The sequence below is a fragment of the Hermetia illucens genome, chromosome 1, assembly GCF_905115235.1.
Source record: "Hermetia illucens chromosome 1, iHerIll2.2.curated.20191125, whole genome shotgun sequence".
NCBI classification, from domain to species: domain Eukaryota; kingdom Metazoa; phylum Arthropoda; class Insecta; order Diptera; family Stratiomyidae; genus Hermetia; species Hermetia illucens.
In genome coordinates, this window is record NC_051849.1 from 138,027,483 (window position 1) to 138,051,986 (window position 24,504).

Sequence of the window (24,504 nt, forward strand, 5' to 3'; positions counted from 1 at the left end):
TTCATTTGATACCCCATATGACTATATTTGGTGAAAAAAAGCTATACCCCCATTTTGCATGTATGGGGACCTCCTTAAATTCGACGTAACAGAATGTAACTTACTGTATGCGTGAACGTTCACAGTTCCTACCTTTCCAGCAAATTTGTCGCTGCTACAGTCTCCGAGAAAAATGCGTGTGACAGACAGACAGACAAACAGACAGACAGTAATCCGATATTAATAAGGTTTTGCTTGACAAAAAACCTTAAAAATGGAGTGAACATATATTCCGGAAATAAAAAAATCAGAGAAACATGAGAATGTGATTCCGAAATATCCAGTTCCGAAATAACTCCAGTAAGACTCTGCAGTGATTACATGTCATCACAATTTGCGAAATTCGGGATTCGATACACAGAATACAAATTAAGTTGTATAAAGTGCATATAGGTAAGAAAGAAGCTTCAAATGAGTTCTCTCCTTATCGTGAAGTACCGAGTAGAAATAAATAAAAATTAAAATCGGGAAAATTGCTTCTTCCTTCGCTGGAATATGTCAGTGAGGAGGATAATACATAACTAGAGACAGCGAGAGAAGAACGAAGTCTTGAAGATTAGATTTACTGTCTTTCAAATTATTTACTACTTTTCAAATACTAACAAATTCTACCTGATGATGAGGCGAATTCAATCCAAGGGTAAAAGGAAAATATTCGACGTATAGAGAGGAAAACTGGCACCATATGCTAGAATACAAATAAAAACAAGCTAACTAGCCAACTAGGATCGTGGTGCAAAACACAAGGATTAGCGGACTGAGACAATTAAGAAACTGTGTCACTATCGCAAAAGTCTGTACAACAGTACACACCTGACAGCATACTCCACGCGCCTTAATGCAACTGGCGCCAACCAGCTGAAGCCCCTATCACATCGCGGAAATCCAACGCCCTCCAAGTATCTCCGCAACATTGGTGTCTATCTCACAACTATTCTTTCGTAAGGCGATAAATCTTCTGAAATTACTTCCCAAGTTCAAGTCCAGAGACCACAATCGCAAGCGACGCTTCGTAGAACTTCACGGGAAGGAAGGAACAACTCTGCTACTTTTACCAGACAAAGCTCGAAAATACAAGCAGTTATGCAAATGGAGAAACCCAGCACCAGATCAGCTGTACCGAGATCCACGGCTCCATTTAGGGCTCGAAAGTAACGGATCGTGCAGTATTCCATCACATCACTGTGATCAATTCACCAGTAGTACAACAGACACACAGAGCAACACCGGGGAGGTTCCAGCGACTCAAAATCGAACTTGAGTTTTCGATCTATCTATTTCAGTTGCGCCAGAGAATTTGGGCTTCACATTAACGTCACAACATTGAGAGCACCGCGGAGGTGGATGGAATAATAAGGAATCCCAGGAGATCAGACTGGGGCCTCGTGGAAAATTCTTCAACCGGGCGACTTAAAACTGGAGACTAGCAGAGGTACAAAAGTGTACTAACGAGGTATAGCAACGCCATCCGAAAAGCAAAATGAAACAACTTCAGGGAATTCTGTGAAAGGATAGGGCCGTTTGCCCTATACATCCTATCCATCCCCATCCATCCATCCTATACATCCAGGCTATACAAAGCTAGAGCTAAAGACAAGGCAATCTATTCTGTCTGTCTGAAGAAGGAAATGAGACATTTACCGAAAATGAGGAGGACAGGGTACATCTGCTTCTCAGAGCTCATTTCCCCGCCACGGCTGGAGGCTGCCTGACACCCCAATAGCGGGCAGAAGGGGAAGAAAGATGAATTGGAAACTAGTGGAAGAGGTATGCTCGGAAGCTAAAGTAACATGGGCTGTGAGAACCTTTAAACTATTGACGTAGATAGCATTTTCCCAGCACTACTTCAAAGAGCCTTCAAATCATCTTAGGATCTCTCGTAAAAGTGATAAGGGCAGTATAGCTTTGGAATATACACCAAGGATATGGGGCGGACAAAAGTGGTCTTTATTCCGAAAGTGGATAAAAAAGATTTCATCCTAAATCTTACAGACCTACATCATTCATACGTATAACGGTGGAGAAGATCACACACAATAGCTATATTAGAACTAACGCTCTGATGTGTAGTTCCCTACATCCATGTAAACACGCTTACCAGGAAGGACGATCAATAAAACTGCCTTGTATGAACTGAGGGATGTAATGCGGGATCTCATAGAAACAAAAGAAGAAAGCCTCCTGTAGGGGGCAGAACATTGCTATTCTAATGTACAGCCAAGAAACCATTAAGGGACCTGGTAGGAGACCAGGTAGATTCCAAACTGGTATGAGAATGCCTTAGCAGACAGAACTAACTCGCCTCATTCGCTAAGGTCTGAATACTTTGGGTCCAGGGGCTCATTGGGTCTACACGGTCTACACGGAGCAGAGGAAACTATACTTGACGAACTTACGAGCAATAGAATGGTCCAGGGTGCTTATGCGGGGAAACAAACTCAAGCGCTCTTAGGATTAAAGCTCTCCAAGAGGAACCAATCATAGCAGGAACACTCATTGGTCACTGCAGGCTAAATTATCATCTGGGGAATCTGAGAGAATACTTAATATCAGACGCCAGGTTAAGAAACTTGGAATTAGGGAACATAATAATGTTCGTGTCGGTTATAAACTTGAGCGACATACTATAGTTTATAGGTATCCTCTAACCAGTAAATGGGCACAATAGTTCTTTTAGGACACAGTGCGACTCTCCCTGACAATATTGTTATAACCATCATAAAATGCGTATTTGCAGTTTCAACCATAAACTACCTTGTCCGCCAAATCGAAGAATATGACTCAAGACTGTTGAAGGGGTGATTTGCAACCATCATCTAGTAAAAGAAAGCATTTTCTTTGGATTTTAGAAGATCTTTAGGCATGGTTAATTTCTATCGCCGCCAATTATCACTATTGGCGGGGGCAAAGAAAGAATAAAATTCTTCAAAATTCAACTACTAGTTGATGCCACGCTTCAATCATCCACCCGCAATCTGATTGTAAGTTTTTATCAATGTCAATCGAGTCAAGAAGTAATTAAAGCTACCGTGCAAGGAGCAATACAGCGTCGTTATGGGCAATTGGAAGCCTATAGCTCGCACTCAAATAAACACTCCCTTGGGGCAAAAAATATCCAAGGGCAAAACAGGGAAGAGAGAGGCACTTTTGTGTAATAGAGGCTACATCGGATAGGTTGTTGCTGATTTTTGCTCCTATGTCTGTCAACATTATCACACAAAGAGAAATTATGTGTGGGTTGGCTGACATTAAAAAGCAAGCGTAAGAGACATTTAATAGCTGAGTTGGAAAAATACTTAAGCTAGCATGTTGCCTACCATTGTTTTTAGATAAAGTGAAAATCTGCGGTACGATTAAACGATTACCATTAGATGCATTTTAATTTTACTACTAAGAAACCTTCCTTTCTCTTATAGCCTTTGTCTCTGTGATGGGTCGCCATTCTTTGAGAATTTTATGAATTTCGGTCCATTGCGACTTGTGATGCTTTGCAAATAAACTTAATATTTCATTATTTTATGTGGTGGTCCACTCCGCTTCTCATACGGTCAAGTAAAAGAAAAGCATAAAATCGGCAATAAAGCATGAATTCAGAGGAAGTATTTTGAAATAGAATCGACATCCACAGATAACGCAAAGAACAAATGATTTATAACATTGTCAAACTGGTCGGCGCAATTCACACAATTCGCACAAACTTTACCTTTCAAACCTTATTCAGAAAGCTAGGTGAAGAAGACTGTACACAAGGGGATTCAATTCCCAGGACATTCTTTGAAATTTTATGAAGACGGAAAAATCTTGCACCTTTTCGACCGCGACGGGAGTTCCGCGAGAATAATTCCGCGCATAAAAGTTGTGTGATGCAGTGTATTGGTGTGCACTTGTTGCGCGATTGCGAGCACATGGCTACGAGTTGCCGCGAGCACGTGGCCGCAGGAACAAAAACTCGCCTTTGATTGGTACTTAAAAATTCCTGTATAAGAAGCCTAGTGGAATTAAACACGCGCATTATCTACGATAATAAATCCATGTTTGCTCTCCTGGGAAGTGAGGAACAAATAAGTAGATGCATCCAAGATCAATCTTTCAAATAAGATACACAAGAGAACCATCTAGGAACATCGACGCACCACTACATTAACAACATGAGTCTCGGGCCACTTACCTCGTCCCTACCAGAAAGATCGATTTGAGATTCTTCCAAGAATCTATAATATGTTGTGTTTGTGCCCCAAAAAAGCATGTGCCGTGTATAATTGTAGTTCATTTACTTGGTAGCTTAGAGGGAGCTAAGGAATAGTTTCACCGTAATTGCCGCAGTTTTGCCATAACTTGAATGAAAATCCATTTGAACCTCTGCATTTCCCATTTAAGCCGACAGGATAGATAGAACTGTGTTCTGTTTGGAAAAAAAGACTTACCCTAATAATTGAATATCGCATATTCAATAAAATCGGAGTAGATGTGAACAGAAATTTGATGCATACCGGGCAACACGGTAATCTAAAGTACATAGGCCTGCACAGTGACAAATTCCAAACTCCTTCGAATAAAGGAGCGATTTTAAAATAGAAGTAGGAAGCCTGGGAAAACCAACAACTCTCTCTACAGGAAGCAAACGCATCAGACGCACAAAGATGACGCCATACACACGACGATGTTCACCCTTGCAAGACAAGGAGAGATTTTCAACCATATGGGTACATTGGTTGCATTGAGTTGTAGATCCCACCAACTAAGTGCTATAGGTAAATACTGCCGCCACCAAGCATGGAAGAAACTATTCATATAATACATCGGCCTAAAAACCACATTGGTTGCGCAGAGCTGATGGAATAACCGGGGATGCAACAAAATGTTGAGGGGTCGCCCTGACCATCCAGAGTACCAACTTTCTATCCAACCACAAGTTGCCTATTTTAACCTAACTTCGATAACTCTATATAAAATCTTCAGAGTAAATTTAAAATGTTTGTCTATATAAGGCATCTTAGCAAAAATTGAAAGGTGATTATAATTAGCGCAAAGCTTTTTTCGATACTGGGGGACGGAAAATCTAAGAGATATCAGCGGGGCAGCTCTCAATCTCTACAGTAGCCGGATTACAATTTAGTATCTTATCAGAGAGGACGAAGTTGTCAGGCCTTACTTCTTTAAAGAAAACAATGTCAGTATTGCCATCAATAATGACCGTTAAGGCAATATGTTAAGCAATGTCTTTCTCGTTGACCTTGGACGTAAACAAATTCTACTGAAACGTATTTGGTTTTAATAAGATGAAATGGCTTGCCATACTTCAAATGTCACATTGAATTTTCTTCGTCGAAAATTTTGGCGTTGCCTGATTCCCCTGAACCTCACAGTCGCGTCAAGATATCGTCCTCGTAAAGCGGCAAACAAAAGTAGCCCCTTCCACATTATAGGACATGCTATCAAATAAACCACGTCCTCACAGAAAAAATTTGCCTCTAGCATTCTCAACGTACGATTGTAACGCAAAGTGAAATGCGGCCACTACCATTGGTAGAGTAAGTTCAATACAAACAAATATACCACACGGTAAGTATTGGGTATATCAGGCCCATCCACGGTGTCAGGTCTGTTATCGAAAAGCTCCAGCATAAAGAAACGCCCCCCAAATATGACGAAACGTTAAAACACGACATCCTGTAGACACTAAATCATTATCAAGCAAATGACAATATTCACGAGACTCAGAATCATCTAGAATACGCAATTAAAAGAGCAGCGGAGGAAATTATCAGGCAAGAACCTTGACGAGGAAGACACGAGTGGGTTTGATGACGAATGGTAACAAGCATTGGCCGAGAGAAACGTTGCATACAAGTAGTATACAGAACGACCCACAAATCCTAAACCGAAAATGCACCTACGAGTAGCATGCACCGCAAAATGACATATATGCATATTATCAATTAACATTACTCTGCACTACGTTCCCTAAAAGCTACCAGTGGATCTCTACTGAACATCGCTGTATAAATCATCATAGTCAGTGGCGTATGCGGATGCGGTGGAAGGATGGGAAGCTTGATGAAACAGCAAAAGAAACTGGATTAAAAATAAAAAAGGACAGACCAGGACCTTGATACAAACCAGAAAAAAGCCCCAATTAAATCTAATGTTGCCAAAATTAAACCAGTCGGGAAACCGGAAGCTTGATGCTTCAAGTATAAAATATTTTGTGTTTCCCTATGTGAGGAGCTTAACGTAATTCTCCATTGGCTGATAGCATTGAGATATTGAAATCGCTCAGTTCTGGGCAGGTTACTGCCATTGCCAGAACTAAGCGATTTAAATATCTCGAAGGACAGGTTACTGCCATTGCCAGAACTCAGCGATTTAAATATCTCGAGTCAATGCTATCAACCAATGGAGAACTGCGTAATGAAATTGTTTCACGCATTAATGCAACCTGGATGAAGTGGCATTCCCCAACTGGTGTTCTTTGTGATCGACGTATCAGCGCACGTCCCAAAGCTAAAATTTACTGCAATGTCATCCGTCTGCTGCTCTCTATAGTTCTGAGTGTTGGCCGACTATAAAGGACAATGAACGGCGTCTTGCGGTAATGGGGACGAAGATGTTGCATTGCACTGGTGGCGTGACACGTTTTGATTACGTCTGAAATGAGAATATCCGCGATCGATATGGGTTTGCATCGATCGTCGAAAAACTGCAAGAGAGGCGTTTTCGATGGTGTGGTCACGTAATTCACGCTAACGAGAATTCAACAACCAGTATTGGTCAGAACATCGAAAGCAATGGTAAGCAACCAAAAAGCCGGCCAAAACAATGAAGGCTTGATACGCTGGATGGGGATTTAAAGGTCTCCCGATTACATCCTGATCAGACATTTGATAAAATAAAATGACGAAACCGATCACCACGAGCCAACCCCGCTTGTGAACTCAATGCTGAAGAAAAAGAAAAAGATGTAAAGAGCGACGAGTGCACGACAGCTGCGTGTAATATAGTTAAAAATTCCATTGCCCCCATTTTCTAGAAAGCGATTTAAATAAATCATTTGATGGAAAGCCCTGTGTTGATAATGGTCAACCTCATACGCTTCACATTCTGAGTTTAATATTATTAGCAAATGCCACCAATTTAACCTACATCAAATATAAACAAGTCGGGAAACCGGAAGCTGGACGCTTCAGGTACGAAAGGTTTTGTGTATTTCTTAGTACGTAGCACGTAATATTTGCATATGTCCACTTTCGGGTGATATTGACGTTCATAGTCTTCAATTTTCAAAGAAGCAACAACTTCAACGTATTATAAATTTGTTAGTTATAGTGCGATTTCCATCAAACTTGGTACGATCATGCTCTACGTTATGGCCTACATCACTGCAGAATTTCGTGCCGCTAGGATGAATATAAGGGGGGTTTCCAGGCAATTACAAAAAATTATAGTAATATACTATTATTAACTTTATTTGAACAGATATCGGTATGAAAGGTATTTCGGAGCCAAGGCACCATATAGTGGCAGCCTCCTGATTTTTTTCAGATTTTTCGGTTTGGTAGTTTCTGAGAATGGCCCCCTTCAAGAAATGATCACTTTCAACCCCCCGCACTCCCCACGTTTCCAAGAAATGTCAAAACTAAGACCGGCTTCGAAAAGTACTAATCGAAACCTTTAATTTGATACCCCACATGACTATATTTGATGAAAAAAAAATTTACACCCCCCTTTTGCATGTATGGGGACCCCCCCTTAAATTCAACGTAAAAGGATGTAACTCACTGTATGTGTGAGCGTTCGCAGTTCCCACCTTTCTACCAAATTTGGTGTCAATCGCTATAACAGTCTCCGAGAAAAATGCGTGTGACGGACAGACAGACAGACAGACAGATAGACAGACAGACTTTAATAAGGTTTTGTGTTTACACAAAACCTTAAAAAGGGCTAGGGAGAATTAGATTCTTCCTGAATGGAATTTTAATATTTCACTCGAATTTCAATTATTCTCGTTAATTATGACGTCAGCATCTTATTTGTATGGCTTAGGATGCTGTTAATTCGCACGAAATTGATAAGTTTGAACTACTATAACTTTGACACTAATAGTTGGATTTTGATGGAACTTGGCATGTGTATGCACGAGACTCTATGTCGGCGCAAAATTTAGTACATCTAAAAGTTGATAATATACTATTAGTAAATTTATTTGAGCAGATACCGGAATGGGACATCTCTCGAAGATGAGATTTCACATAAGTGTTTTACACAAAACCTTAAAAAGGGCTGCAGATAAATAGATTCTTCACAAATGCCACTTTAATATTTCAATATTGTCTCTGCTAGTACAAAATTCGGAAGTCCTAGGATGAATTTAAGGGGTTTTTTTCAGTATATTTCTAAAAAGTAGTAATATACTATTAGCAAGTTTATTTGAGCAAATATCGGAATGGAACATACTTTGAGGCCTAGATTTCATCTAGGCGCACCACCCTGATTTTTTTCGGATTTTTAGGTTGGGTAGTTTCCGAAAATGTGCCCTGTCTCACTTCAAGTGCGTACATTTTGGCTCCTTACTCACGCACTTTGCAATTTATGCCAAAACTAATGTCATTTTCGGAAAGTACAAATCGAGACCTTTCATTTGATACCCTGCAGAGCTATATCCGGTGAAAAAAAAAATTTGAATCCCCCCTTTGCATGTATGGGGAGCCCCCCTTTAAACCCCAACCAAAATTTAAGCCACTCGCTGTATGCGTGGGATTTCATAGGTCCCATCTGTCCACCAAATTTCGTTCGGATCTGTTTAGCCGTTTTGGAGAAAAAAGCGTGTGATAGACAGACAAACAGACAGACATTGAATCGATTTTAATAAGGTTTTGTTTTACACAAAACCTTAAAAAACGAACAACCCACACCTAAATTAAATCGACCAATCCTCTAATGTAGTAGCTAGATTTGGACAAGGAACCAGGCCAGAGCGATTAGTCTTCAGCCGCATTTCAGGCCCAGTAAAGGAGGATAGCCAATGAAGAACCAGATTCAGCAGGACCTTTTATATAATAAGCCGGAAGTCACCATCCACATAAAAATTCACATGCTCAATGGAAGGGCCAAATCGATGGGATGGCTCGATTGACGTAGTTATAGTTTCGAAAGTTCGAGGATGCGGTCGTTCAACCGAAGACAATGAGGGTAGAAACTTCCGGAGGCCACGGACCAACACAGGATTATGGCGCCTTAGAAGAGGATCTTGTGTCCAAGCTCAAAATAATCAAGGCTGCTAATCTAGTGCGTATACACGTTGTATGGTCATCTTTATGACTCACATTTATTATAATGCATTTCACATTTTTCAAGGCTGAAAAGTCACAAGCCTTTCAAGAAACCACAGAAACAATTCGAGGTCTAGGGTAACATTTACAGGAGATACCTTGCAACAGTGTCAAATTAGTAAATAAGATTGCAAGGATGTCGGTCCATTATGCTGACATTCTACTCGGCAGAATCTAAAACACTTAATTTTGAGAGACTTGTTGACGAAGCTACCTCCATATGCAATTCTTCTAACTACCTTCGCTACGTTTATTACCGAAGGCAAAACTGTCGGGCATTTTGCAAACAATAGATCATGGTCATAAGAGCACCAAATTGAGAAAAATAAAATGAGATAAAATTAAACTCCTACGACAAGCACAAAATTTAGGAAACTGACAGAGCTCATAGATTTATATGTACGTATCATCATCATCAACGGCGCAACAACCGGTATGCAGCCTAGGCCTGCCTTAATAAGGACCCCAGACATGCGCCGAGGTCCACAAATTCGATATCCCTAAAAGCTGTCTGGCGTCCTAACCTACGCCATCGTTCCATCTCAAACAGGGTCTGCCTCGTCTTCTTTTCTACTATAGATATTGCCTTTATAGACTTTCCGGGCTGGATCATTCTCATCAATACGGATTAAGTGACCCGCCCACCGTAACCTATTGAGCCAGATTTTATCCACAACCTGACGGTCGTGATACCGCTCATAGATTCCGTCGTTATGTAGGCTACGGAAACAGGTCGGAAATATGTACATATGGTGGCTATATATATGTCCGCCAGCTCCGGAAAGACTTTAAAAGAAAGAAATTAGTTTACCCACAAATATTATAATTAATTATAAAATTATAGAGAACTAGCAGCTGAGTGACTGCAAAAATTTAATGAAGTGGAATTTTACATATTACAAATGCACTTCAAGGATTTCCATTTGGGTTCTTCTCATAAGTCTTAAGCTTTCGATAAAAACATCGGAGCGAATGTAACAAACGGAATGTGCTATTCGTGTTGCGCTCTAAAGGCGCATCCAGAAAATAATAATATCTTTAAAGCATTTATCACAACAAAATCGAAACTTCCTAGGTTAACAAAACTAATTGACCATAGCACAGATAAGCCCTCCTCCGCTAGGGAAAGAAATTCCATTGATAGAAGCACAATTAAAATTGTCCTCTATTTACTCCTAATAAACACTATCATCTTTCAAGGGGAAGGGATATCCAACGCATTTATGGTTACATTAGCGCCACATATGGCGTCGTCTGCGCCATTATTGTAGATAACATTGTATTGCACTCTTTGCTGAAAAAAACCTTAACAACGTCATAAAAAGCACATAATCGGCTTCACTACAGCTAGACTAAGTGTGCCCATACACAAAACCGTTCGCCTTTACTATCTACTTAAAGGGGGACCTATCTAACCATACAATTACTCCATCCTCGTGGAGAACTTACAAAAATTATCGTTGAAATTGAAGCAAATGCTGCCATGATTTGGTGAAGCTCCTCTAATAGCCTAATAACTACTCAATCGTCTAAATCACTCGAGGATCCATTGGCTACTGCTGTTGATGCGGAAGCTGCATTGCACATATTTGCACTAATCGATCCTGTTGCATTGGCCAAGCCAGCAGCACCAGTGCAGGCTACAGAAACTGCATGTCGACATGGCTGTGGTGAAGTGGGATTCGACAAGCCGGATTCATGAATTGGTGAAAGCGTTGGTGAACGGGTTCGAAGGTTTTTGCGACGCGGTGGACGTCTATAGGTTGACGGTTGTGCAGGGGTCGATGCTCGCTGCGGTTGTGAAAATCCTAGGGTTTCAGCAAGCTCGTCTAGGTCAGTAGGGTTGGGGATTTTGCGACGCACTGGTGGAGGTAATGCCGGTGGTAATGTCAATTCACCAACATTATAAACCACTTCGTCACGAATCACTGATGTCGGTAGGATAGTCTCGATTGATTGGAGCGTTTGTTGTGGATTGTGCATCGGGAGTGTTGAGTTGGCTTCATTATCAATCGATGGTATCGGACGAACTTGGTTTTGTTTCACCGATGAAAGGTTTGCAGAGTTGGTGGAATTATGACGACAGTGCGGCCGGCGGTATCTGCCTATCATTCGAAGCATATATCTAAAGCGGGTGATTGGCCACGGCCTTATGAGTCTAGGTCTTGGCATCTTGGCGTTGCCACCACTGCGCTGATGGTGAAGCTGGTGACCGTTTGTCTTTACGAAATTTGGGGGTATTTGCTTTGTGGGATTCGCTTTCGTGCCATTCCGAGCGTGTTGATATTGCTGCACTATACTACTTGCATCGTAATTCGCTGGAATCGCACTTGATATATTCGAGATAATATCATTCGGCACATCTGGACTATCTGGCACATTTGAGCAGCAGTTCCATTTCCGCCGCCATCGATGATGTTTTGTGATGGTTTTTAGGCAACAGCGCTTATCCTGCAACGAGATGCTATCTGACTTTGAAGGAGTCTTTATACGGAACGTACAAAAGGTGCACTGCTCACTGAAGTGGACATATGATCGTGTGGTTGCTTCGAACTCGCCTCCAATAACTATCGGCGTGGCTGTAGTCGATGTTGTAGTAGTCTGCGCGGTAGTAATCTTATGATGCTGTTGAAATTGTGAGCAACAATGAAATGTTTTTGATTTATGTTTTGGCGTCCCGTTGCGACGTTCTCCAGTCACAATTGGTACATCACCAGTTGGCATCATTTCTTGATTACTAAGCTCATCCTCTTCCAGCATTGAACACAGGTAATAAGTCTTCGATGAGAGCAAAGAGGTCGATTGATGATACTCTCTTGAATTTTCACAACAGTGCAAGGTTTGTGGCCTGGTACCACCATGGCTACCTGGCACCAGAACAGATTTGGGATGAGTAGCATTGGAGCAAAAGAATATTTGACTCGGAGCGGAAGTAGGTGCAAGTAGGCTGGACGGGCTCTCAAGATGAGTATTAACATGATTTCCATTAGTGTTACTGCTGCTTGTTGAGGATGTGTTTTGGCGGTGGTTGCGTATGTATTCGTAAGTCGTCAGACCCAGGAATGAAATGTATATATGGAAAAAGCAAAGATGCAACAGAAGGCCAGCAGTAATTGCGGCTAATACACCAAGAACTCCCACAAATATGAGGAATACCGTATCGTGCAGGCTTATTCCGCTAGTTCCAACCGTGCCTGATATAGTCGACGCTACAGTAGAGCTCAAACTCAGGCTCGCATTACTATACAAGTCGGTAACATTACCATCACTCGTCTGGTTGAACATCTGCTCCAGAACAATCGTAGTTGTGTTATCATCCTCTGCCGCGCCATTGATTTTATCTTTGTCGTACCAATCACTCAACCACTCAGGCTTTATGTGATAGAAAACAATTTGGCTAATTGCAGCGGCCAGTATGACCAGAGCAGCAATAACTGCACTCACCACGCACATTAGAAAAGCCACGTAGTTCCTACCGCCCACACAATGATTCAACCATTTGCAATGATGATCGAATTTTCCCACGCATTTATTACAAACGCTGCAATGTTTAGTTCGCACGCTACTCGTCTTAATATTGCACAAGTGGCAACGCCCGTTCTCGATAACATGGGAGTGTTTTGTCCGGTCAAACTCCGGCACAATTCGATCGTTCCGATGCAAACGCCGCAACTCCGAATCCGCCGGATCAATTAGGAGCGCTGACAGATGCGATATCGTATGGACTATGTATAATCCAGACAGTAGGCCTAGCAAGGGCTGCTGTATGTCCGTGCAGAAGGAAGGCAGCAATACTATGTACGCTGCTAGCCCAAACAAAATCAGTATAACCCATCCGAACAGCTGCAAGGGATGCAGAGGCAGTTGTAATCCATTTATTCTCCTTCCACGACGGTATTCTGTTTCAGTGGGATTGTCTTGGAATGATAACCAAGGAATTCGATGTTTCCTCACGAAGATACAAGAGTTCTGAGGCCGTTGCTCCGGTGTCGGTTTAGGATGGATTTCAATATTCAAAATGCTGCTTTTCTTAAGTCCTTGGTCGTTTCGGCTGCCGTTGGTTTGAGTAGGATGCTCTGGGAGCATGATACAAAGTACTATTCCTTCCACATATACTAAGCACCGTACAATCTGACCTACACATCCACATTACATAGTCCATCCGACTTCAATCTAGCACATCAGTTATGTCTGGTCCTGTGGACTTTCACGCAAAACACACAGGGAATGGCTCATTCAAATTTTTCTTTTAAAACTGAGAGAATCACGACAAGATAATCAATGCAGGCATTCTTTATCCTCCCGGGAGCACCCTTTCTGTTGTCTTGACTTTCACCCTTTTCCTTATGATTTATGATTACGGCACACAAAATGAACCGAACCGCGTTTCGTTCTAATGACCGCAATATGAATAGGCAATTCAGTGAACTATCCCCTTTACGTCACCAGGTCACGGTTGCTCTACAAGTCCTCAAAGAACACGTAGTAGAGGTTCACTCGCACAGCAAGGACACATTTCCCCGGAGGGTGGCAATTCTGGGGGATTCCAATCGTATCACTGACCGGGGATAAATTCGTGTTTAAATCGCCGCACACCTATTTCCATTTCTCGTTTTCTTTCACACTAACTAATGATTTTTCACTTTCGGAAAATTCTGTAGCCAAACACACATTCCGCGAGCTGCAAAAGCGACAGGAGCACAAAAGCTTAGACGAGGTCGAGACTGAAACAAAAGGAAATTCCAAGCGAGTACACAACAAACAGTAGAGTATGTGATGGGAGAAGTGAAATGAAAAGCTGCTAATCTGGACGAATTTTCCTCTTATCCGCGGTAGTAAACATTAGCGAACGGAATATGAGCAGCAACTGAATGAACCTGTGCAAAACGTAGCTAACACATGAAACCATGGTATCTTGGAAAAGTGGAAAAGTCAAGCTTTGCAGTCTAGAAATGGAAAGCTATTTTCCCCGATTTTCCCGTGTACGTGTTTGTTTTGGTCAAATGAGCCTCTTGATAAGTGAAGTTGTCATGCAACATGCGACGTTCGAGGGAAAATGAAATACAAACGAGCCCCGTGGAAGTAAAAATAGATGAGGCTGGAAAACGCTTTCAATGCAGGGTTGTGCGACTAAAAACGAAAAAAAAAAAAACTCCTGATCTTGGTTGGCCTCTAGTAAGTTCTATGTGAAGGTCTTTTACGCTATTGAAATTTACTGAGAACAGCCAGATTGGAGGCAATGATATCAATTTTACTTTTCATTGCCAATGTAAACCACCGGCTGAATTTGCATGTGTGCAGTTACGCCTACCAATAATTTTTTAACCAAGGAAACTGAATGCATTGAAATTGTGAACTCCACGTAGTAACGCAAAGTTGAAACAAATAAATGCGTATCATACTGAAAGGAGGAGGCAATAATAAAGGAAAACTAAAACTAGAAACTTATGTTAGGACAATGAAGGAAAATGAGTAAGAAGCAAAGGATCGTTCATCAGCTTCCAGTTCTTATTTGTGTGAATATTATTTAAATACCCTAAAAATTAGTAGGCCAATTTCTTCTAAAGATTGGGTAACACATGAAGAATTCACGCCCGCTCACCCTGATAGATGTTCAAAATCCTTCAACAATATAACGCAGAGGGGCAAAAATAATGCAATAAAACACATTTTGGGACGGGTTGAGTTTTGAGTTTGGAACCAAGTACCACAAGGTAAAAAAATGTGTCTTATGTGACCAACTTATAACTTGCAGAAAATGCATTCGTCCGCCATATCCGTTAAGGGTTATTTAGGTATATTTCTGGTTCAATTTGGTGACTAGAGTAATCGGTTGTCTCCAAAGTCACAGGAAGACGAGGAAGTCATGAAACCTGTGTTATACTATGACAACTTCACATCGACCATAACTCAGACAGTAAGAATAAAGTTAAACTCTTTTGGAGAAAAAGTCCTACGAAAAATATTGGATGCGACGGAATACTTAAAAGGCGATGAACTACTATAAGGTGTAAGGAATTGGGGAACGCAGTCATCAAACGGAGATAGTTGGATACAAATGTTGGCGGAAGTCAGGGCTCGAAATGGATTGATGGCACGAAGAAAAAAAAGGCAATAGTAGCCAAAATTAATTCAAGGCAGTAAAAACCCCACTGAAAAAGACCCCAAAATGCTTGCTTTCTGCAAATTGAGCGAGAGCTCAAACAATGTCAACTAGACGTTTTGAGTGTACTAAGGTGGTGGGGTAACGAATCCTCTATATTCTATGGAATTGTCCTTTCTGATCCTGTTAAATACTGTGGTAATAGAAGTAAATTGGAAAGCACACTGTTGACAACTTCGATTTCAGGCAAAACTATGGTGGTGGCACTTCGGTCGGCATGCAGTAATGGCGCCCCAAATATGATAGGGGACCTGAATTGCGAAGTGAGTTCTTACAATTCCTTTCCCAAGCATGTAATGGGGAAGCTCATCTATGTCATCACAATAATAACGGTGATCAATCTACAGACTCTGTAGATTTCATTGACTCGACAGTGGGGGTGGTTCAAATATACGGTCTTTCATAAGTTCCATTGGGTTTGCACCAACTGATTAGTGATTTATTTATAAGCCGTCCTACGCAACAAGTAGTGTACTCACGCCGATCTTGGAAGAGAAGATGGTCGCTAAAATTCTGTATGTCGCGTCCTCGTGTACTTGTTTACCAGTCCTTGCAGTTTCTATAAAACTCAAGGGACTTTTCCCAGGAAGTGAAGTTTTCTTTAAGATCTCGAAATAAGACAACTCAAGATGGGTGTCACTGTTACAAAAAAAGAAAGCTTCACCGACATAAATTAGATTGATTTCCGGTATGGATGCTCCAGTGCTGGCAATGTCAGCACTGCTCACATTACTGAGGAGCCTAGAGCAATTAAACATTCAGTTTACACAGCATGAATTTCTGGAATGACTAATAGGTCGAAAGAGTTTGACAAAAAGGCAAAAAGGAGCAAACTGAATGAGTTTGATGGCAATAATGAAGCGTCTGCCGCACATACTTCTTCGTCAGTTAAGGCTACTGCGAACGATCGCTATGTGACCATTATCAAAAGGTGCCACAGTCCACAATCGTCGAAAATAACCAGCAACGTTAAGAAACATTCGAAACTCAGGGTGGATATTACATTCAGTGAAAAACGACAATGCTACACATACCAACTTAAGAGCAGCAAAGGCCTGTGCGTTGAGATCAAGGGCATTGAGGGAAAGTTGATCCCAATGAAATAACTTAATGAAATAGGGTATGCAGTGAAATCATTCAGTGTGATAATGAATCGAAACAGAATAACGCAACCTTTATTCAAAGTTGAGTTGAATTCAGAATCTTCGCTACCTCTTGCACAGGAGAGTCGTAGTGGAAGAACCACATAAACACAATGGTCCTGTTCAGTGCATGAACTGCCAAGATTTTAATATGCAGAGAATTCCACAAAACAATTCTATGCACCAAAAATAAAACAGATGCCACAGCCAGAAAATGCAGCAACTGTGGACAAAACCATACTACCAATTATAGAGGATGTGAAGTGTATAAAGCCCTGAAGCAAGACGCAGCATGTTCCAAAGTGGGAGCAGCAACAAATGAATTCTGTGGCTAAAACACAAATTCTGGCTAGCTCCGCTAACTTATTAGGCCCATCTATTCGCATTGGAGTGCGACGAATCCCCCGCTGACGGTTCAAGGCAAGAACTACCTTCCATTATTGCTGTCGAATAATCTGAATCTGTTCATGAATACCATCAGCACCATAATCTAGGAACTAATAAAGTACCAAAATATGATGTTGCAGATTCTTTTAAATAAAAAATAAATACCATCAAAATTGCGCATTGGAATGCAAACGGCCTTAGCCAACACAAATCTGAAGTTATCCTCTCCTTGAAAATTTATGACATTGATCTGTTTCTTATATCGAAAACTCACTTCACAAAAAAATAGCGAATTTCCCGACTATATTTTCGATGATGTTAAACACCCTAGAGAAAAATCCAGAGGCGGGACAGTAATTTTGATTGAACGCCAGCTCAAACACTATCAACTGGAAGTAACCAAGCAACCTCGCTATGCCTGCGGATATAATCAGTAGAACTTGTCATATTATCGGCTTATTGCCCCCCGCGACATAAAATAACTCGGGAGCAGCTAACTCAGTTCTTCAAGACTTCACGGAATAATTCAATGCAAAGCATATCCAAGGTTAGCCTCTCCTTAACATGAAGAACTGTATGAAGCACAATGTATGATACAATAGCGGAAACAATTTGCGAGCTATCATCACACCACTCTCCCGTAATTATCACGGCATAAAATAAGCTTAAATACAATAACTCTCAACTTGGATTGACGAACAAATCCACAAATTGGCGAACATTCAAAAAGGAAATCAACAGTAGTATTTCGTTGGACGTTCGATTAAGAAGTAAATCCGACATCGATGAACAAAATTTTACTGCTTTTGCAAGATGAGGGACGGGCACCAAGGGAATGGCAATTGAATAGCTCTCCCCAAGCAAGAAGCAAACTCAATGAAACCACGAAACAGTTTAAATCAGCGCTCATGAAGATCAGGAGGCTGATATTCAACGATTCCTGGAGGGTCTATCTGCTTCTAACTCCAGTGACTCTTCGTTGTTGAAAGCAGCTAAAAAGATTAATAGGTCAACGTTCAAAGTATCCCCGCTATGAACTACTACAGGAAATTGAGCTAAAAGTGATGGGGACAAAGCCAAAGCATTCGCAGCCCAGATGTCCAATTAACACCAAGCTAAGTCAGGTGCAAACTTCCCTGAAAGATGTCGAAAGCATCATTAAAGAAAAAGTCAACCCTAGAAAGGCTGCAGAGTATGATTTAATTACTTCTTTCGTGTTGAAACATCTGCCACTAGAAGCCCTCAAATTACTGCGCCATATTTTCAATGTAATCTTGAGAATCGGATATTTCCCAAATTGTTAGAAGAATGCAATAATAACAATAATTCCAAAACCCGGAAAGGATTCTACGCAAGTCGAATCGTACAGACCGATAAGCTTTCTTCCGACAATATCGAAAATATTCGAACACCACTACTCCAGAAACTATTGCCAATCCTAGCAGATGGCAACGTTATACCTGATCATTAATTCGGATTTAGAAAACACAGTACAATAGAACAAGTCCACCGTATTGTATCAGAAATAAATAATGCTCTCGAAGACAGACGATATTGTACAGCAGTATTTCTACATGACCCCAAGCATTCGACAAGGTTTGACACGCAAGTCTTATAAATAAAATCAAACTTCTGCTCCCTGGTAGTTTCCAAAACCTGTTAATTTCGTGTTACACGAAACGGATATTCTCGGTAAGCGGCATAAGATCAGAACAGGGATTCATCAGGGGAGTATACTCGGCCCTGTACTGTACCTTATATATATGGCCGACTTTCCTGTTAACGGGCTGAGCACCACACTATTTTTGCTTACGACATCGCGATCTTAAGTTCACAGACAGACCCAAAACTAACTTCTTTTCTTCTTTCTGAAATAACATCGAATTGACCCCCTAGACCTCGGAACAGTGTCTGCGCTAACATCAGTTTAAAAATATTGCTTTTTTTACATAAACAAATTAATACTGATCAACACCCACTGAAAATTTGGTATTTAACGTAATTTGAATTAAAGAAAAAAACTGTAAAAATAAGCAAGTCGAGAAACTCGAAGCTGAATGCTTCAGGTATGAAAGGTTTTGAGTATTTCTTTTATAAAAACATTTGAATGTGAATTTGTCCCATTCATACGTAACACCTAATATACGCAAATATAATATTACGTGAGAATATTCACTTTCGGGTGATATTTATATTCAAAATCTTGAATTTCCAAAAAAGTGACAAATTTGACCTGTTATAACTTTGTTAGTAATAGTGCAATTTCCACCAAACTTGGTAGGATCAAGCTCTATATTATAGCCTACATTGTTGCAATTTCGTGGTGCTAGTCACCATTTAGTGGCAGCCTCCTGATTTTTTTAAAGATTTTTCGGTTGATCAGTTTCTGAGAACCGCTCCGTTAAATAAATGATCACTTTCGACCCCCAATTTTGTTGTCAATCGCTGCTACAGTCTCCGAGAAAAATACGTGTGACGGACAGACAGACACACAGACAGACAGACAGTAAACCGGTTTTAATAAGGTTTTGTTTTACAAACCTTAAAAAGAATATAGTTTAATAATTAAACAGAAAAGTTCCGGCAATGGCTTGGGATAATGTTAATAATTTACTATTTTTAAGAATTGAAATGTATTTTAAGGTTAATAAATATTTATTCCAAAAAAAAAATCTTTTAGATAATGAAGAGACAGCTCAAGAGAAATATATAACATAAAATATTTTTATTAAACATCCCGACACAAAACGTAACAACAAAACATAAGTGAAAATTCAAGCCAAACAAATAACCAGACAAACTCGGTTAACAGGATTTGAATATTTCCTTTTGCTTTTATCACTCGTGGAAGGCGAATTTATTAAAAATATTCAACTCCACAGCACTTTTCTTTACATTTTACTTTAAGATGTGTAAATATTGGAATCTATCCACTTTACCGTCTATAGAATAAATATTCCATATTCCTGCGCTGGAGGAATGCCCCTATACCAGCACTGATCCTGCATCATGCTCGATAAAGGACCGAGTATTAAGTGGATTAAACTCTATATAAGGTTTCTGCCATTTGTTTGTTTTACCATCAGAGCCATGCGGACTAAATTGCGTAAATTATACCTGTATTGTCTTAGAAAAGGTTAAAAATGGTTTGAATTATGAAAAGTTTCCCCTATTTACCGTACTCCAAATAATTTCAAGCACGAAGAGATAAAAAGTATTTTTACCCTTGGAAGTTAAAAGTTAATTAATTTTAATGTAGAATGTTTTTCATAATGTCGCTATTGAATTAAAAAAAAGTCTAAACTACTACTGCTACTACGAATACTTTTTTTAGGACTTTATAAAAATAAATTCACTGCATTCACTAAAACAATTACTAGCTTATGTTACTGACTGTAGCTAATACGTTTGGAACGTGTATTTCCTGTTCAGAAAAGGAGCTGCTAAGTAGCTAGCCGATACCCGATACAAAAGCTGATGTTACAACGTAACAAGAGATGCGCTGGACAGGGATCGCTTTCTCGGAGAAGAGCCACTACACCATACATTTAACTAATATAGTGGTCATCCAGGAAGCCATGTGCTCGGAGTAGGTTTCCAAGTAGGTCGAAAAGTCAAACCTGCTGTTATCGGCTTGCAAAACATAAGCGAACGACTATGCCCCCTGCGTTTCCAAGGCAAATTTCGAAATGTAACCCACATTATCGTTGATGCCCCTACAAAGGAGCTACATGCAGAGACCCGTCGCGGACTTCGTCAAGTGGAGAAGCGACTTCACAGACAGAGAAAGGAAGCGTTGGAGAACCGATAGGTCTGTGAACTCGAAAAATATAGGAAGCAGCCGCGCTGGGCGCACAAGTTTTATCAACAAGTCAGTAGGATGAAGCCATATATATCACGATGATCATCCTGCCGAGACAGAGGGAAATCTGATTTCCGATCAAGTGGGCATATTGGAGCGATGGGTTGAGTATTTCGGTGATCTGTTTAAAAACCAGAGTATCAGCGATTTGGAGATCCCACCAGCTAAAGACGACAGACAAATGCTGCCGCCACTAAGCACGGAAGAAAAGTCTGTGCAGTTCGTCGGTTCATAGGTCGTCAGAAGCCGATGGAATTACAGCAGGTTAAATTTGAAAGCAACCAAATACACCAAGTGGTTTATCAGCTCATGATCAAGGCGTAGAACAGTGGATCAATGTTGGTAACAAAAAACGGGCCATTATCTATAAAAAGGGGGATATCATGCAGCGCAGTATTCTCCTGTCAATTCTCATGTATTCACCATAGACATCTGTGAAAGAAGAATTCTCCCTACATGAGGATAGACAAATCCGTAGCGTATGTTCCGACTAGATTTATGGGCAATATCCCGACCATTTGGTTGTGGATAGAATCCAGCTCATTGTAGATCTTGGTGCGAAACCGCAATGTCCGGTGTTGTTTACTAACGCAGACCTAGACCGGATACTGGTTGTTGCGTCGTTGATCATTGACTACATTTGAATCGAGCTTTGAAGAGAAACCGGTCAAAATGGGGCAATGGGGAAAATATTGCGCCATATTTCCCAGACATTACTCCTTCAGATTTCCATTTATTCCGATCCATGTAATCAGCCCTTAGTGGAGAGTGGTTCAGTTCCTACGAAAGTATCGAAAAATGGGTTAATGAATGGACCAAACCGAAAGAACCAGATTGTTATTTTTGAGAACAGTTGTCGCTTCCGATGGTCCTTATTTCCTATACTTCATTGTTTAAGTAAATAAGAAGAATTGTTTAAGAAAAGGCCGAAGCTTATTCCCATAGTCAATATACTAATTATTTTGTTACGTGAGAACCAACTACAACTACACTGGATCACATCTTATCTTCATAAGTATGGATTTGGATAATGAGACAAGAAGAGTTCTACTGACAATAAATACCAACGAAACTATGACCATCATTGGACAGAACATTGAAACAAGGAACAATTTGTATAGCTGCGTAGGTTTACTTCTGCTAACGGTGTCATTTGATACATTAACATCGCCGTTTTCTAAAATCGGGCCGACCTAGAAAATAATGTTATCCCGTAAATATAGGGGCACTTGTATCATAAAGATTAGAAAATTCAACTTATATAGAAATTAAGGCCTAATGAAAACGCTCAGAAAATGCATTTGGTTAACGAAGTGATTGACAGAAATATGGCAGATACTGGTGACCTAATCCTGAAATTGAAGCATAAAACTCCGACTCGTCTAAATACTATATGCGCAGTGTTATCAAGCAAGGGTCCGTATTTTTGTGGAAATCTCACTCCTGTGCATACAGACCAATATTCAGGTTTTAATCAACAACAGAAGCGAGTGACTTTTTAGAGAGTCTTGAAATTTAAATTTTGAATGGACAGTAATAAGGAAGAAGCGACTGTGTCGGTGCACTATGCTCCGTAGTTAGATACCCTGAGAAATATAAACTTTTCGCGCTTTTCACACCATATATCAATAAAGGCGGAAACCACATTCGAACACACACATTCGAATCGACTTTTTTTATTGCCTAGATCGTTAGCTTAGCTATCCTGTAACTCAAAAAGTAATAAACCAAATTTGGAGGTATGATTCTTTACGAAATTACGAAAGACATGAACCAATATTGGGGATGATATCATATTTCGAGTTGTGCTTTTTATTGCACAATCAGTAAAAAACAAGCCAGGAAACGGGAAGCTCGACACTTCAGGTATGAAAGGTTTTGTGTATTTCTTTTATAAAGACATTTGAGTGTGCATTTCTCCCATCAGTACGTAGCACATAATATATGCATATATATGTAACTATAAACCAAATTTCGTGTCAATCGGTACAACCGTTTCCGAGAAAAATGCGTGTGACAGACTGACAGGCACACAGACGGACAGACAGACGGACCTGTGAAGAGTTGCCAGATCTCACATCCGGCGCGACTCCAGCTGGCGGATTGGGGCATATCTATTGATGTGTAAATATGTGTTCATGCACTTTTCTTTTCAGACTATGCATGGGCTAATGTTTGCTGATCCCTGGTGCGGGGACCAAAATGGCAATGAGAAGGATACGCAAACCATAAAACCATTATGGAAGAGGTGAGAAGGAGGAAACTTATGGTGCAGGGGCTAGGAACCCCAGTGCCGGCTGCTTTTGAGAATGAGAAAGCGGACTCCCGGTCATCGATATCCCTCGGCCACAGTGGATATCCCTCGACCACAGTGGATATCCCTCGACCACAGTGGACAGTCGGTAGTGGGCAACTTGACCACCGTGGCATCTAATGTTACAAGTGTTTTAGATTTGGAAAAGGAGGTGTTCAAGCAAAACGCCACTCTATCGAGAACACCCGTACCAAATTTGAAGATAGATGAGTTAAAAGCAGATCGCCGGACGACAAAAAGGGTAACAACACCGACCGCACATATTCAAAAGGAGTGACAAAAGAAGGTACTCCAGGACAAGGAAGAGGACCCATTCAAAAGAAGTCCGATAACTTTGAAATCTCCGCCAACATCATAAAAGATAAAACGGAGGGAAGGTCAATGAATGGCAAATATAAAGGACTAGTTAAAAGTAATAATCCCAGCCCTGATCCAGAGGAATTAGCCTTCACACAACTTGGTGCAAAAATAGTTGAGCAGTCGGCGTTCATCAAGGACAAGCCATTAAAAATATGGTGAGAGCTATTAGAGTGTTCAACAAAAAATCGCGACAGGAAGAACGAAATTCTAAGGACAAATCGAAATTTACTACCCGAACGGTATCAGAGATGAACCAAGTGGCACCTAATCATATTGCAATCAACCTGCCACCAAACAAGAGAGTGCGGGAAAAAGATATGGATCCTCTGGGAAATCCGCAGGCGCCTCAGGGGAAAAAGGTCATACAAATAGTTCCGAAAAAACAGAACCGAAAGCGGCGAGGAAGGAAAGCAGGTCCCCCAAGTACGAGCTCCGACAATCAAAATCGGCCAAATCCAAGGAGAATGAAAACAGTGGATGGACCACGGTAATTAATAAAGAGGCAAAAGTGCGAATACGCCCAGAAGCAATAATGACCTCCAGCAAGGAACATTTGTCTTACGCGGAAATACTGAAAAAGGTCAAAGCTGACCCGGACTTAAAAGTCAGAATCAGATTGCTTGCCGTCTCAGAGAGCAGGTTTCTCTAAAGAGGTACTTCAAGTGCCTCGCGATCGGTGCAAAAGGTATAGGGGGAAGGCTACATTGCCAAAAAGTGCAATAGGGACCCTAAATGCTTATTGATCGAAAGAAGTGAGGGGCGGGATTACCAGCATATTGCCGGAAGTGGTAAATGCCCGGAATTTAGAAAGGCGTTGCCTTTAATAAAAAAATGAGGTTTACTGCAGGATCGCTCAGGATTTACTCAAGCAGACCACCTACAAAGGGGGAAATTACCATCATTAGAGA

The 24,504-nt window shown here is 40.7% G+C and overlaps 2 protein-coding genes across 2 annotated transcripts in view; both read right to left on the bottom strand.

Annotated features, from left to right (window-relative positions):
• LOC119648586 (tRNA-dihydrouridine(16/17) synthase [NAD(P)(+)]-like) overlaps positions 1–24,504 on the bottom strand; it is a 298,564-nt gene that overhangs the window by 217,822 nt on the left and 56,238 nt on the right. The window lies entirely within an intron of this gene.
• LOC119648581 lies at positions 10,020–14,213 on the bottom strand. Its single transcript, XM_038050353.1, has one exon. The coding sequence runs from the start codon at positions 13,452–13,454 to the stop codon at positions 10,890–10,892; it is 2,565 nt and encodes an 854-aa protein (XP_037906281.1). The 5' UTR covers positions 13,455–14,213; the 3' UTR covers positions 10,020–10,889.

Excerpts from the sequence above, each read along its gene's own strand:
- LOC119648581 (XM_038050353.1), bottom strand. The coding sequence starts at position 13,454 with ATGCTCCCAGAGCATCCTACTCAAACCAACGGCAGCCGAAACGACCAA.